We start from the raw sequence: 15,825 nt of genomic DNA on the forward strand, positions 1-15,825 counted from the left end.
GCTTTGTCTTTTCTTGGGACTAGAAAGAGTCTTGAGTAAAATCCTTGTCCTTGCTCCTGTGTAGGTACCTGTTGAATGGCTCTCATGTCCATGAGAGTTGTAATTTGTTTTTGTGCCTCTGCCCTTTGATTTGGTGGCAGGTTTGGCATTCCTTTTATCCTTGGCAAGGTATGAAAGTGGAATCTGTATCGTTGTGAGACAATGTTTAGGACCCATTTGTCTTTTGTGATGATGTGCCAGTTGTCTGCAAAAAGTGTTAATTTTCCGCAAAAGGGAGATGCCAAGAGAGATTTGCTTGGTAGTTTGAGGATTGAGTCATTGTGTTTGTCTTCTGCTAGCTTGGGGCCTGTCTTCTCCTCCTTTCTGGGTAGCAGTACCCCATTGGCAAGGTTTGTAAGGGCCTTGTGACTGACCTCTGCCCCTTGGGCGTCTGTATTTGCCCCTCTGTGGTCTGTCAGAAGCTGGAAAGGACCAGTTTTTTGTTGGCCAATTTCTGCTGAAATGAGGGGGTTGTACCTGCAAAAAATCCTTGACCATCTGCATTGACTTTGCCTTATCCTCCATTTTCTTTAAAACCTCTTCTGCTTTGACAATAATACAAATATGACAAATAATACATCCTGCTGCAAAGGTGCATCCAATAATTTTGCTTTAACATGATCAGGTAGGGTTTGTTCTTTTAACCAAGCATGTCTACGTATGACAGACCCAGTAACAGCTGCTCTACAGGAAGCTTCCAATGAATCAAATCCACATTGTAAAGTATGTTTGCCCACCTGTTCAGCTGCATGCAACAGATCCTGCATTTCCTTGAATTCAGACTGTTCAGAATGTGTGTTCATTTTTTTGTTTTGAGACATTAGGAATTGCTGATATTTCAGCATGTGAAACTGACAATTTAAAGTTCTCGTAGCCAGAGTAGCTGAGGTGTAGATCTTCTTTCCCCATCTATCTAGGGCTCTGGAATCCCTTTCAGAGGGCACAGGATTTTTAGCCATAGAAGCTTTAGCCCCTTTGGGACCCTGGGAAATTGTTTCTGGGTCAGCCACAGGGCTTTTATAAAGGAATTTGTGTGAGTCAGGTACTCTGTAGTACCTGTCTGGTTTGGCTGGAGGAGGAGGTAGAGAGTCTGGATTTAGACTAGACTCCAAGTAAACATCATCCACAATGTCTAAAACTGGAGGGATAGCAAGTGGTCTGTGCTGGGGTAGTAAAAGGAACTCTCGGAGTCTTTTCCTAGAATCAGAGTAGTCCCGGCCTTCCCAGTGGAAATGTTCCCTCATGGTATGTAAAGTTTCCCCAAAGGAGTAGTCTTCAGGGGGAGATGCTGAGGGAATACAGTCTTCAGCATCAGAGTCTTCATAAGGGGGAAAAGTGTAATCCTGTTCCTCAGAAGAATCTGAGGAAATAGAAACCTGGTCAGAGGAAGCATAATCCTCCTCTTGTCTTGGTCTTTTATCTAGAAGGGGATGGGAACCCCTGATTAGGGTAATCAAATCTTCAGCTATCTTAAGCATCTGTTTCTTAGGCATGGGGCCTTGAACTGTAGACTGATGTGCAGTCTTTTTTGGAGTTTTAAGCTTAGCATAAGAATTAATGGTGAGTGTAGTCAGTCTGAAGACACCTTCTGCAACCGAAGGTGTTTCTACTGCACCGGAATCTCCTTCTGCTCAGGTGTCGGAAGTGCCTAATGAAGATGGCTGCGATGGCCTAGTACACTCCGCTTGAGAATCCGCAGCTGCCTGGGGTTCCAATTCTGGGGTCGTCAGGGGCTGCGTAGGCACCTCACTAAAAACCGGAGAACCGGCGACAGGCCCAGCAGAGGCCTCGGAGTCTGGCTTGTTCCTAGGCTGCCTGTCCTTATCCTTGCATTTTTTATGCATGCCAGTCGTCGGCTGCTCCGATGGCATGATATAATTAAATTTCCTACCAAAGTAATGTTGTGCGAAGTCAAAACGGCATTTGAGAGTTTGTTTATTAAACCTAGCACAAAACCGACAACCTGTGACGTTGTGGTCTGGGCCTAGGCAAGGAATACAGTAAGAATGGAAGTCCTTATGAGGTATTTGCTTCCCACAAAAAATGCAATTGTTAACTTTTTCTGACATCGGACTGAGGCAAGAAAAGGTTCCGCAATGGGGTACTTAGCTTTATTGAAGACTTCGGACTGAAATTCGATTCAAAAATCTCAGGTATCGGCCGACCGGCACTTGCGAACTGCTTCTGCTTTGGGCACCACGCGGCAAGAAAGACTGAAGAAAATGGTGTTGGATGCCTCCTATATGCCCCTGGAGCACTGACGTCAGGGAAGAAGCGACAGCAACCGACGCCGGACCAAAACTTTGGAACTCAGGCTGACTGCGGGACCACCTGACAGCAGGATAACCCAAGTGTGATGACTGCAGCAGGGTATCACGATGAACATTTACAACGCCACTTGACTTTTAGAACAGCAAAGCTCTATATTTCATATATCGTGGATTCAATATGGTAAAAGTCTGTTATTGAAGCTGTTGTTTTGAAGCTGTCTTTTCACCATTTTGGTTGTTAGCAAGTTTTGAATACTCAGATGAAATACTAATACTTGTGGTGCAATGCTCTTCCAATATTTACATTGTTTTTTTGTTCCGTTGAGAATTCTTTAGTGGAATTCACTTCTTTTTCCTGGAATATTTTTATCTTAAGATACTGTTTTTTCACTTAGGCTTCAATAAGGTTTCACAATTTAAGTATTACTTTCATTAACCAAGAAAAAGCAAAATTTCACCAACCAGAACAGCAACAATTAGGAGCATGTTATTAGTCTGAAGCTGGAGGGGTTGACAAGTACATCCATAGTTTCCACCCTGTATTACTTCTTTCCTAGCTATTTTGCCTTGGTCATCACTCACATTTATTTTTATCATCTTCTCTTCAGATATTATAAATATGCATCTACAAGAAGAGCTACATGCAGTTTTACTTACCTATCAGTCCTGTATAGGAGCCCAAACAGGCCTGGTAATTATCTTTCGGACAGCCTGTCAGAGTGTGAGGTGTTGTCTGGCAATTCGTATGAAAATCTGCTAGTCTTGACCTAATTAAGAGACAAAAAAAATAAAAGATTAAAAAAGAAGCTTTTGCAAATATTTTAATAGCTGGGGCATTTTCTAAACTGACACTCCTGCAGAGACAACATTTTGAAAAATACATAAATTTGTTTATCTCCTAAATTTTATTTTGACTTTGCAGGCTGAAGATGACAAGATAATGAAGACTGGTTGATAACATTCAGATTGTTTTTCTTTGTGTTTGTAAAGTCACCAGTAATTTAAAGAGGAATTTGCTTGATAGCTAGCACACTGATGACATTAAAATCACAGCAAGGCTGTCTCCTTATTGTCTGAACAATGATATCATACCTTGATCCATTAACTTACTTGGCAGAAAAAAGCAAAATGTTTAATTCTGTTAAGGAATCATATCTGAGAGGTTGTCATAATTAAATCAAAATAATTACTTCAGCCAATTCAGCTGTATAGAGAGAAAGTCCCACCTTCTGTGCACATAGACAGAGTTCCTTTGGTGAATCAGCAGCCTATTGGAGTGGGCCAGAGACAATGGCAGTGAGGATCTATGGTCAGAGCAGCCATCCAGGTGTAGAAGCTCTTGAGCATGTTCTGCCTCTGTGCATAAGCATGTAGCCCAGGCTGAGCATATTCTACCTCTGTGCATAAGCATGTAGCCCAGACTAAGCATATTCTACTTCTGTGCATAAGCATGTAGCCTGGACGGAGCATGTTCTACTACTGTCCATAAACATGTTGCCCAGACTGAGCATGTTCTCCCTCTGTGCATAAGCATGTAGCCCAGACTGAGCATGTTCTGCTTCTGCGCATATGCATGTAGCCCAGACTGAGCATGTTCTGCCTCTGTGCATAAGCGTGTAGACCAGACTGAGCATGTTCTACCTCTGTACATAAGCATGTAGTCCAGACTAAGCATGTTCTACTTCTGTGCATAAGCATCTAGCCAGGACTGAGCATGTTCTACTACTGTCCATAAGCATGTTGCCTTGACTGAACATAAGCATGTAGCCCAGACTGAGCATGTTCTCCTTCTGTGCATAAGAATGTAGCCCAAACTGAGCATGTTCTGCCTCTGTGCATAAGCATGTAGCTCAGACTAAGCATGTACTACTTCTGTGCATAAGCATGCAGCCTAGACTGAACATGTTCTGCCTCTGTGCATAAGCATGTGGCCTAGACTGAGCATATTCTACCTCTGTGTATAAGCATGTAGCCCAGACTGGGCATGTTCTACCTCTGTGCATAAGCATGTAGCCCAGACTGAGCATGTTCTGCCACTGTGCATAAGCATGTAGCCCAGACTGAGCATGTTCTACCTCTGTGCATAAGCATGAAGCCCAGATTGAGCATGTTCTGCCTCTGTGCATAAGCATGTAGCCCAGATTGAGCATGTTCTGCCTCTGTGCATAAGCATGTAGACCAGACTGAGCATGTTCTACCTCTGTACATAAGCATGTAGTCCAGACTAAGCATGTTCTACTTCTGTGCATAAGCATGTAGCCTGGACTGAGCATGTTCTACTACTGTCCATAAGCATGTTGCCTGGACTGAACATAAGCATGTAGCCCAGACTGAGCATGTTCTCCTTCTGTGCATAAGAATGTAGCCCAGACAGAGCATGTTCTACCTCTGTGCATAAGCATGTAGCCCAGACTAAGCATGTACTACTTCTGTGCATAAGCATGTAGCCTAGACTGAGCATATTCTACCTCTGTGTACAAGCATGTAGCCCAGACTGGGCATGTTCTACCTCTGTGCATAAGCATGTAGCCCAGACTGAGCATGTTCTGCCTCTGTGCATAAGCATGTAGCCCAGATTGAGCATGTTCTGCCTCGGTGCATAACGTTGTAGCCCAGACTGAGCATGTTCTACTTCTGTGCATAAGCATGTAGCCCAGACTGAGCATGTTCTACCTCTGTGCATAAGCATGTAGCCTAGACTGAGCATGTTCTTCCTCTGTGCATTAGCATGTAGCCAAGACTGAGCATGTTCTACCTCTGTGCATAAGCATGTAGCCCAGACTGGGCATGTTCTACCTCTGTGCATAAGCATGCAGCCCAGACCGAGCATGTTCTGCCTCTGTGCATAAGCATGTAGCCCAGATTGAGCATGTTCTGCCTCTGTGCATAAGCATGTAGACCAGACTGAGCATGTTCTACCTCTGTACATAAGCATGTAGTCCAGACTAAGCATGTTCTGCCTCTGTGCATAAGCATGTAACCCAGACTGAGCATGTTCTGCCTCTGTGATTGAGCATGTTCTGCCTCTGTACATAAGCATGTAGTCCAGACTAAGCATGTTCTACTTCTGTGCATAAGCATGTAGCCTGGACTGAGCATGTTCTACTACTGTCCATAAGCATGTTGCCTGGACTGAACATAAGCATGTAGCCCAGACTAAGCATGTTTTCCTTCTGTGCATAAGAATGTAGCCCAGACTGAGCATGTTCTGCCTCTGTGCATAAGCATGTAGCCCAGACAGAGCATGTTCTACCTCTGTGCATAAGCAGGAAGCCCAGACTAAGCATGTACTACTTCTGTGCATAAGCATGTAGCCTAGACTGAACATGTTCTGCCTCTGTGCATAAGCATGTGGCCTAGACTGAGCATATTCTACTTCTGTGTATAAGCATGTAGCCCAGACTGGGCATGTTCTACCTCTGTGCATAAGCATGTAGCCTAGACTGAGCATGCTCTGCCTCTGTACATAAGGTTGTAGCCCAGACTGAGCATGTTCTACTTCTGTGCATAAGCATGTAGCCCAGAATGAGCATGTTCTACCTCTGTGTATAAGCACATAGCCTGGACTGAGCATGTTCTATCTCTATCCATAAGCATGTAGCCCAGAATGAGCATGTTCTGCCTCTGTGTATAAGCATGTAGCCCTGACTGAGGATGTTCTGCCTCTGTGAATAAGGATGTAGCCTAGACTGAGCATGTTCTACATCTGTGCATAAGCATGTAGCCTAGACTGAGCATGTTCTTCCTCTGTGCATAAGCATGTAGCCAAGCCTGAGCATGTTCTACCTCTGTGCATAAGGTTGTAGCCCAGACTGAGCATGTTCTACTTCTGTGCGTAAGCATGCAGCCCAGACTGAGCATGTTCTGCCTCTGTGCATAAGCATGTAGCCCACACTGAAAATGTTTTGCCTCTGTACGTAAGGATGTAGCCCAGACTAAGAATGTTCTGCCTATGTGCGTAAGCATGCAGCCCAGACTGAGCATGTTCTGCCTCTGTGCATAAGCATGTAGCCCTGACTGAGCAAGTTCTGCCTCTGTGAATAAGCATGTAGCCTAGACTGAGCATGTTCTACCTCTGTGCATAAGCATGTGGCTCAGACTGAGCATGTTCTACCTCTGTGCATAAGCATGGAGCCCAGACTTAGCATGTTCTACCTCTGTGCATAAGTATGTAGCCCAGACTGAGCATGTTCTACCTCTGTGCATAAGCATGTAGCCCAGAATGAGCATGTTCTACCTCTGTGTATAAGCACATAGCCTGGACTGAGCATGTGCTATCTCTATCCATAAGCATGTAGCCCAGAATGAGCATGTTCTGCCTCTGTGCATAAGCATGTAGCCCTGACTGAGGATGTTCTGCCTCTGTGAATAAGGATGTAGCCTAGACTGAGCATGTTCTACATCTGTGCATAAGCATGTGGCCCAGACTGAGCCTGTTCTACATCTGTGCATAAACAGGTAGCTCAGACTGAGCATGTTCTACCTCTGTGCACAAGTATGTAGCCCAGACTGAGCAGGTTCTGCCTCTGCACATAAGCATGTAGCCCAGACTGAGCATGTTCTGCCTCTGTGCATAAAGCATGTAGCCCAGACTGAGCATGTTCTACCTCTGTGCATAAGAGGGAAGCCCAGACTAAGCTTGTTCTGTCTCTGTGCATAAAGCATGTAGCCCAGACTAATCATGTCCTACCTCTGTGCATAAGCATGTAGCCCAGACTGAGCATGTTCTACCTCTGTGCATAAGCATGTAGCCTGGACTGTGCATGTTCTGCCTCTGTGCATAAGCATGTAGCCCAGACTTAGCATGTTCTGCCTCTGTGCATAAGCATGTAGCCCACACTGAACATGTTTTGCCTCTGTACGTAAGGATGTAGCCCAGACTAAGAATGTTCTACCTATGTGTGTAAGCATGCAGCCCAGACTGAGCATGTTCTGCCTCTGTGCATAAGCATGTAGCCCTGACTGAGCATGTTCTGCCTCTGTGAATAAGCATGTAGCCTAGACTGAGCATGTTCTACCTCTGTGCATAAGCATGTGGCCCAGACTGAGCATGTTCTACCTCCGTGCATAAGCATGGAGCCCGGACTAAGCATGTTCTATCTCTGTGCATAAGTATGTAGCCGAGATTGAGGATGTTCTACCTCTGTGCATAAGCATGTGGCCCAGACTGAGCCTGTTCTACCTCTGTGCATAAACATGTAGCCCAAAATGAGCATGTTCTACCTTTGTGCATAAGTATGTAGCCCAGACTGAGCATGTTCTACCTCTGTGCATAAGCACATAGCCTGCACTAAGCATGTTCTACCTCTGTGGATAAGCATGTAGCCCAGACTGAGCATGTTCTACCTCTGAGTATAAGCATGAATCCCAGATTGAGCATGTTCTACCTCTGTGCATAAGCATGTAGCCCAGACTGAGCATCGTCTACCTTTGTGCATAAGCATGTAGCCCAGACTGAGCATATTCTACCTCTGTGTATAAGCATGTAGCCCAGACTGTGCATGTTCTACCTCTGTGCATAAGCATGTAGCCCAAACTGAGCATGTTCTTCCTCTGTGCATAAGCACATAGCCTGGACTGAGCATGTTCTTCCTCTGTGCATAAGCACATAGCCTGGACTGAGCATGTTCTACCTCTGTGCATAAGCATGTAGCCCAAACTGAGCATGTTCTACCTCTGTGCATAAATATTTAGCCAAGACTGAGCATGTTCTACCTCTGTGCATAAGCATGTAGCCCAGACTGGGCATGTTCTACCTCTGTGCATAAGCATGTAGCCCAGACTGAGCATGTTCTGCCTCTGTGCATAAGCATGTAGCCCAGATTGAGCATGTTCTGCCTCTGTGCATAAGCATGTAGACCAGCCTGAGCATGTTCTACCTCTGTACATAAGCATGTTGTCCAGACTAAGCATGTTCTGCCTCTGTGCATAAGCATGTAACCCAGACTGAGCATGTTCTGCATCTGTGCATAAACATGTAGCCCAGATTGAACATGTTCTGCCTCTGTGCATAAGCATGTAGACCAGACTGAGCATGTTCTACCTCTGTACATAACCATGTAGTCCAGACTAAGCATGTTCTACTTCTGTGCATAAGCATGTTGCCTGAACTGAACATAAGCATGTAGCCAAGACTAAGCATGTTCTCCTTCTGTGCATAAGAATGTAGCCCAGACTGAACATGTTCTGCCTCTGTGCATAAGCATGTAGCCCAGACAGAGCATGTTCTACCTCTGTGCATAAGCATGTAGCCCAGACTAAGCATGTACTACTTCTGTGCATAAGCATGTAGCCTATACTGAACATGTTCTGCCTCTGTGCATAAGCATGTGGCCTAGACTGAGCATATTCTACCTCTGTGTATAAGCATGTAGCCCAGACTGGGCATGTTCTACTTCTGTGCATAAGCATGTATCCTAGACTGAGCATGTTCTTCCTCTGTGCATAAGCATGTAGCCAAGACTGAGCATGTTCTACCTCTGTGCATAAGTATGGAGCCCGGACTAAGCATGTTCTACCTCTGTGCATAACTATGTAGCCGAGATTGAGGATGTTCTACCTCTGTGCATAAGCATGTAGCCCAAAATGAGCATGTTCTACCTCTGTGCATAAGCATGTAGCCCAGAGTGAGCATGCTCTTCCTCTGTGTATAAGCACATAGCCTGGACTGAGCATGTTCTATCTCTATCCATAAGCATGTAGCCCTGACTGAGCATGTTCTGCCTCTGTGAATAAGCATGTAGCCTAGACTGAGCATGTTCTACCTCTGTGCATAAGCATGTGGCCCAGACCAAGCCTGTTCTACCTCTGTGCATAAACATGTAGCCCAGAATGAGCATGTTCTACCTTTGTGCATAAGTATGTAGCCCAGACTGAGCATGTTCTACCTCTGTGCATAAGCACACAGCCTGCACTAAGCAAGTTCTACCTCTGTGGATAAGCATGTAGCCCAGACTGAGCATGTTCTACCTCTGAGTATAAGCATGAAGCCCAGACTGAGCATGTTCTACCTCTGTGCATAAGCATGTAGCCCAGACTGAGCATTGTCTACCTTTGTGCATAAGCATGTAGCCCAGACTGAGCATGTTCTACCTCTGTGTATAAGCATGTAGCCCAGACTGTGCATGTTCTACCTCTGTGCATAAGCATGTAGCCCAAACTGAGCATGTTCTTCCTCTGTGCATAAGCACATAGCCTGGACTGAGCATGTTCTTCCTCTCTGCATAAGCACATAGCCTGGACTGAGCATGTTCTACCTCTGTGCATAAGCATGTAGCCCAAACTGAGCATGTTCTACCTCTGTGCATAAATATTTAGCCAAGACTGAGCATGTTCTACCTCTGTGCATAAGCATGTAGCCCAGACTGGGCATGTTCTACCTCTGTGCATAAGCATGTAGCCCAGACTGAGCATGTTCTGCCTCTGTGCATAAGCATGTAGCCCAGATTGAGCATGTTCTGCCTCTGTGCATAAGCATGTAGACCAGCCTGAGCATGTTCTACCTCTGTACATAAGCATGTTGTCCAGACTAAGCATGTTCTGCCTCTGTGCATAAGCATGTAACCCAGACTGAGCATGTTCTGCATCTGTGCATAAACATGTAGCCCAGATTGAGCATGTTCTGCCTCTGTGCATAAGCATGTAGACCAGACTGAGCATGTTCTACCTCTGTACATAAGCATGTAGTCCAGACTAAGCATGTTCTACTTCTGTGCATAAGCATGTTGCCTGGACTGAACATAAGCATGTAGCCCAGACTAAGCATGTTCTCCTTCTGTGCATAAGAATGTAGCCCAGACTGAGCATGTTCTGCCTCTGTGCATAAGCATGTAGCCCAGACAGAGCATGTTCTACCTCTGTGCATAAGCATGTAGCCCAGACTAAGCATGTACTACTTCTGTGCATAAGCATGTAGCCTAGACTGAACATGTTCTACCTCTGTGCATAAGCATGTGGCCTAGACTGAGCATATTCTACCTCTGTGTATAAGCATGTAGCCCAGACTGGGCATGTTCTACCTCTGTGCAAAAGCATGTAGCCTAGACTGAGCATGTTCTGCCTCTGTGCATAAGGTTGTAGCCCAGACTGAGCATGTTCTACTTCTGTGCATAAGCATGTAGCCCAGACTGAGCATGTTCTATCTCTGTGCATAAGCATGTATCCTAGACTGAGCATGTTCTTCCTCTGTGCATAAGCATGTAGCCAAGACTGAGCATGTTCTACCTCTGTGCATAAGCATGTAGCCCAGACTGAGCATGTTCTGCCTCTGTGCATAAGCATGTAGCCCAGACTGAGCATGTTCTACCTCTGTGCACAAGTATGTAGCCCAGACTGAGCAGGTTCTGCCTCTGCACATAAGCATATAGCCCAGACTGAGCATGTTCTGCCTCTGTGCATAAAGCATGTAGCCCAGACTGAGCATGTTCTACCTCTGTGCATAAAGAGGGAAGCCCAGACTGAGCTTGTTCTGTCTCTGTGCATAAAGCATGTAGCCCAAACTAATCATGTCCTACCTCTGTGCATAAGCATGTAGCCCAGACTGAGCATGTTCTACCTCTGTGCATAAGCATGTAGCCTGGACTGAGCATGTTCTGCCTCTGTGCAAAAGCATGTAGCCCAGACTGAGCATGTTCTACCTCTGTGCAAAAGCATGTAGCCCAGACTTAGCATGTTCTGCCTCTGTGCATAAGCATGTAGCCCACACTGAAAATGTTTTGCCTCTGTACGTAAGGATGTAGCCCAGACTAAGAATGTTCTGCCTATGTGCGTAAGCATGCAGCCCAGACTGAGCATGTTCTGCCTCTGTGCATAAGCATGTAGCCCTGACTGAGCAAGTTCTGCCTCTGTGAATAAGCATGTAGCCTAGACTGAGCATGTTCTACCTCTGTGCATAAGCATGTGGCTCAGACTGAGCATGTTCTACCTCTGTGCATAAGCATGTAGCCCAGAATGAGCATGTTCTACCTCTGTGCAAAAGCATGTAGCCCAGACTTAGCATGTTCTGCCTCTGTGCATAAGCATGTAGCCCACACTGAAAATGTTTTGCCTCTGTACGTAAGGATGTAGCCCAGACTAAGAATGTTCTGCCTATGTGCGTAAGCATGCAGCCCAGACTGAGCATGTTCTGCCTCTGTGCATAAGCATGTAGCCCTGACTGAGCAAGTTCTGCCTCTGTGAATAAGCATGTAGCCTAGACTGAGCATGTTCTACCTCTGTGCATAAGTATGTAGCCCAGACTGAGCATGTTCTACCTCTGTGCATAAGCATGTAGCCCAGAATGAGCATGTTCTACCTCTGTGTATAAGCACATAGCCTGGACTGAGCATGTTCTATCTCTATCCATAAGCATGTAGCCCAGAATGAGCATGTTCTGCCTCTGTGCATAAGCATGTAGCCCTGACTGAGGATGTTCTGCCTCTGTGAATAAAGATGTAGCCTAGACTGAGCATGTTCTACATCTGTGCATAAGCATGTGGCCCAGACTGAGCCTGTTCTACATCTGTGCATAAACAGGTAGCTCAGAATGAGCATGTTCTACCTTTGTGCATAAGTATGCAGCCCAGACTGAGCATGTTCTACCTCTGTGCATAAGCACATAGCCTGCACTAAGCATGTTCTACCTCTGTGGATAAGCATGTAGCCCAGACTGAGCATATTCTACCTCTGAGTATAAGCATGGAGCCCACACTGAGCATGTTCTACCTCTGTGTATAAGCATGTAGCCCAGACTGCGCATGTTCTACCTCTGTGCATAAGCATGTAGCCCAGACTGAGCATGTTCTTCCTCTGTGCATAAGCACATAGTCTGGACTGAGCATGTTCTTCCTCTGTGCATAAGCACATAGCCTGGACTGAGCATGTTCTACCTCTGTGCATAAGCATGTAGCCCAGACTAAGCATGTTCTGCCTCTGTGCATAAGCATGTAACCCAGACTGAGCATGTTCTGCCTCTGTGCATAAGCATGTAGCCCAGATTGAGCATGTTCTGCCTCTGTACATAAGCATGTAGTCCAGACTAAGCATGTTCTACTTCTGTGCATAAGCATGTAGCCTGGACTGAGCATGTTCTACTACTGTCCATAAGCATGTTGCCTGGACTGAACATAAGCATGTAGCCAAAACTAAGCATGTTTTCCTTCTGTGCATAAGAATGTAGCCCAGACTGAGCATGTTCTGCCTCTGTGCATAAGCATGTAGCCCAGACAGAGCATGTTCTACCTCTGTGCATAAGCAGGAAGCCCAGACTAAGCATGTACTACTTCTGTGCATAAGCATGTAGCCTAGACTGAACATGTTCTGCCTCTGTGCATAAGCATGTGGCCTAGACTGAGCATATTCTACTTCTGTGTATAAGCATGTAGCCCAGACGGGGCATGTTCTACCTCTCTGCATAAGCATGTAGCCTAGACTGAGCATGCTCTGCCTCTGTACATAAGTTTGTAGCCCAGACTGAGCATGTTCTACTTCTGTGCATAAGCATGTAGCCCAGACTGAGCATGTTCTACCTCTGTGCATAAGCATTTAGCCTAGACTGAGCATGTTCTTCCTCTGTGCATAAGCATGTAGCCAAGCCTGAGCATGTTCTACCTCTGTGCATAAGCATGTAGCCCAGACTGAGCATGTTTTGCCTCTGTGCATAAGCATGTAGCTCAGACTGAGCATGTTCTACCTCTGTGCACAAGTATGTAGCCCAGACTGAGCAGGTTCTGCCTCTGCACATAAGCATGTAGCCCAGACTGAGCATGTTCTGCCTCTGTGCATAAAGCATGTAGCCCAGACTGAGCATGTTCTACCTCTGTGCATAAGAGGGAAGCCCAGACTAAGCTTGTTCTGTCTCTGTGCATAAAGCATGTAGCCCAGACTAATCATGTCCTACCTCTGTGCATAAGCATGTAGCCCAGACTGAGCATATTCTACCTCTGTGCATAAGCATGTAGCCTGGACTGAGCATGTTCTTCCTCTGTGCATAAGCATGTAGCCCAGACTTAGCATGTTCTGCATCTGTGCATAAGCATGTAGCCCACACTGAACATATTTTGCCTCTGTACGTAAGGATGTAGCCCAGACTAAGAATGTTCTACCTATGTGCGTAAGCATGCAGCCCAGACTGAGCATGTTCTGCCTCTGTGCATAAGCATATAGTCCTGACTGAGCATGTTCTGCCTCTGTGAATAAGCATGTAGCCTAGACTGAGCATGTTCTACCTCTGTGCATAAGCATGTGGCCCAGACTGAGCATGTTCTACCTCCGTGCATAAGCATGGAGCCCGGACTAAGCATGTTCTATCTCTGTGCATAAGTATGTAGCCGAGATTGAGGATGTTCTACCTCTGTGCATAAGCATGTGGCCCAGACTGAGCCTGTTCTACCTCTGTGCATAAACATGTAGCCCAGAATGAGCATGTTCTACATTTGTGCATAAGTATGTAGCCCAGACTGAGCATGTTCTACCTCTGTGCATAAGCACATAGCCTGCACTAAGCATGTTCTACCTCTGTGGATAAGCATGTAGCCCAGACTGAGCATGTTCTACCTCTGAGTATAAGCATGAATCCCAGACTGAGCATGTTCTACCTCTGTGCATAAGCATGTAGCCCAGACTGAGCATCGTCTACCTTTGTGCATAAGCATGTAGCCCAGACTGAGCATGTTCTACCTCTGTGTATAAGCATGTAGCCCAGACTGTGCATGTTCTACCTCTGTGCATAAGCATGTAGCCCAAACTGAGCATGTTCTTCCTCTGTGCATAAGCACATAGCCTGGACTGAGCATGTTCTTCCTCTGTGCATAAGCACATAGCCTGGACTGAGCATGTTCTACCTCTGTGCATAAGCATGTAGCCCAAACTGAGCATGTTCTACCTCTGTGCATAAATATTTAGCCAAGACTGAGCATGTTCTACCTCTGTGCATAAGCATGTAGCCCAGACTGGGCATGTTCTACCTCTGTGCATAAGCATGTAGCCCAGACTGAGCATGCTCTGCCTCTGTGCATAAGCATGTAGCCCAGATTGAGCATGTTCTGCCTCTGTGCATAAGCATGTAGACCAGCCTGAGCATGTTCTACCTCTGTACATAAGCATGTTGTCCAGACTAAGCATGTTCTGCCTCTGTGCATAAGCATGTAACCCAGACTGAGCATGTTCTGCATCTGTGCATAAACATGTAGCCCAGATTGAGCATGTTCTGCCTCTGTGCATAAGCATGTAGACCAGACTGAGCATGTTCTACCTCTGTACATAAGCATGTAGTCCAGACTAAGCATGTTCTACTTCTGTGCATAAGCATGTTGCCTGGACTGAACATAAGCATGTAGCCCAGACTAAGCATGTTCTCCTTCTGTGCATAAGAATGTAGCCCAGACTGAACATGTTCTGCCTCTGTGCATAAGCATGTAGCCCAGACAGAGCATGTTCTACCTCTGTGCATAAGCATGTAGCCCAGACTAAACATGTACTACTTCTGTGCATAAGAATGTAGCCTAGACTGAACATGTTCTGCCTCTGTGCATAAGCATGTGGCCTAGACTGAGCATATTCTACCTCTGTGTATAAGCATGTAGCCCAGACTGGGCATGTTCTACTTCTGTGCATAAGCATGTAGCCTAGACTGAGCATGTTCTGCCTCTGTGCATAAGGTTGTAGCCCAGACTGAGCATGTTCTACTTCTGTGCATAAGCATGTAGCCCAGACTGAGCATGTTCTACCTCTGTGCATAAGCATGTATCCTAGACTGAGCATGTTCTTCCTCTGTGCATAAGCATGTAGCCAAGACTGAGCATGTTCTACCTCTGTGCATAAGCATGGAGCCCGGACTAAGCATGTTCTATCTCTGTGCATAAGTATGTAGCCGAGATTGAGGATGTTCTACCTCTGTGCATAAGCATGTAGCCCAAAATGAGCATGTTCTACCTCTGTGCATAAGCATGTAGCCCAGAGTGAGCATGTTCTTCCTCTGTGTATAAGCACATAGCCTGGACTGAGCATGTTCTATCTCTATCCATAAGCATGTAGCCCTGACTGAGCATGTTCTGCCTCTGTGAATAAGCATGTAGCCTAGACTGAGCATGTTCTACCTCTGTGCATAAGCATGTGGCCCAGACCGAGCCTGTTCTACCTCTGTGCATAAACATGTAGCCCAGAATGAGCATGTTCTACCTTTGTGCATAGGTATGTAGCCCAGACTGAGCATGTTCTACCTCTGTGCATAAGCACATAGCCTGCACTAAGCATGTTCTACCTCTGTGGATAAGCATGTAGCCCAGACTGAGCATGTTCTACCTCTGAGTATAAGCATGAAGCCCAGACTGAGCATGTTCTACCTCTGTGCATAAGCATGTAGCCCAGACTGAGCATTGTCTACCTTTGTGCATAAGCATGTAGCCCAGACTGAGCATGTTCTACCTCTGTGTATAAGCATGTAGCCCAGACTGTGCATGTTCTACCTCTGTGCATAAGCACATAGCCTGGACTGAGCATGTTCTTCCTCTGTGCATAAGCACATAGCCTGGACTGAGCA

At 45.9% G+C, this 15,825-nt stretch overlaps 1 protein-coding gene across 1 annotated transcript in view; it reads right to left on the reverse strand.

Moving 5' to 3' along the window:
• Positions 1-3,411, reverse strand: part of LOC122810526 (GDNF family receptor alpha-2-like) — a 637,566-nt gene extending 634,155 nt beyond the window's left edge. Inside the window, exons 1-3 of the mRNA XM_044082108.1 lie at positions 3,402-3,411; positions 3,160-3,163; positions 2,967-3,076 (exon numbers count right to left, since the gene is read on the reverse strand). Coding sequence (XP_043938043.1) covers positions 2,967-3,076; positions 3,160-3,163; positions 3,402-3,411 — 124 coding nt within the window. The remainder of the gene's footprint in view (positions 1-2,966; positions 3,077-3,159; positions 3,164-3,401) is intronic.
• Between the last annotated feature and the right edge of the window lie 12,414 nt (positions 3,412-15,825).

Source organism: Protopterus annectens, chromosome 9.part0 (genome assembly GCF_019279795.1).
Source record: "Protopterus annectens isolate FY-2018-M chromosome 9.part0, PAN1.0, whole genome shotgun sequence".
Lineage (NCBI taxonomy): Eukaryota > Metazoa > Chordata > Ceratodontiformes > Protopteridae > Protopterus > Protopterus annectens.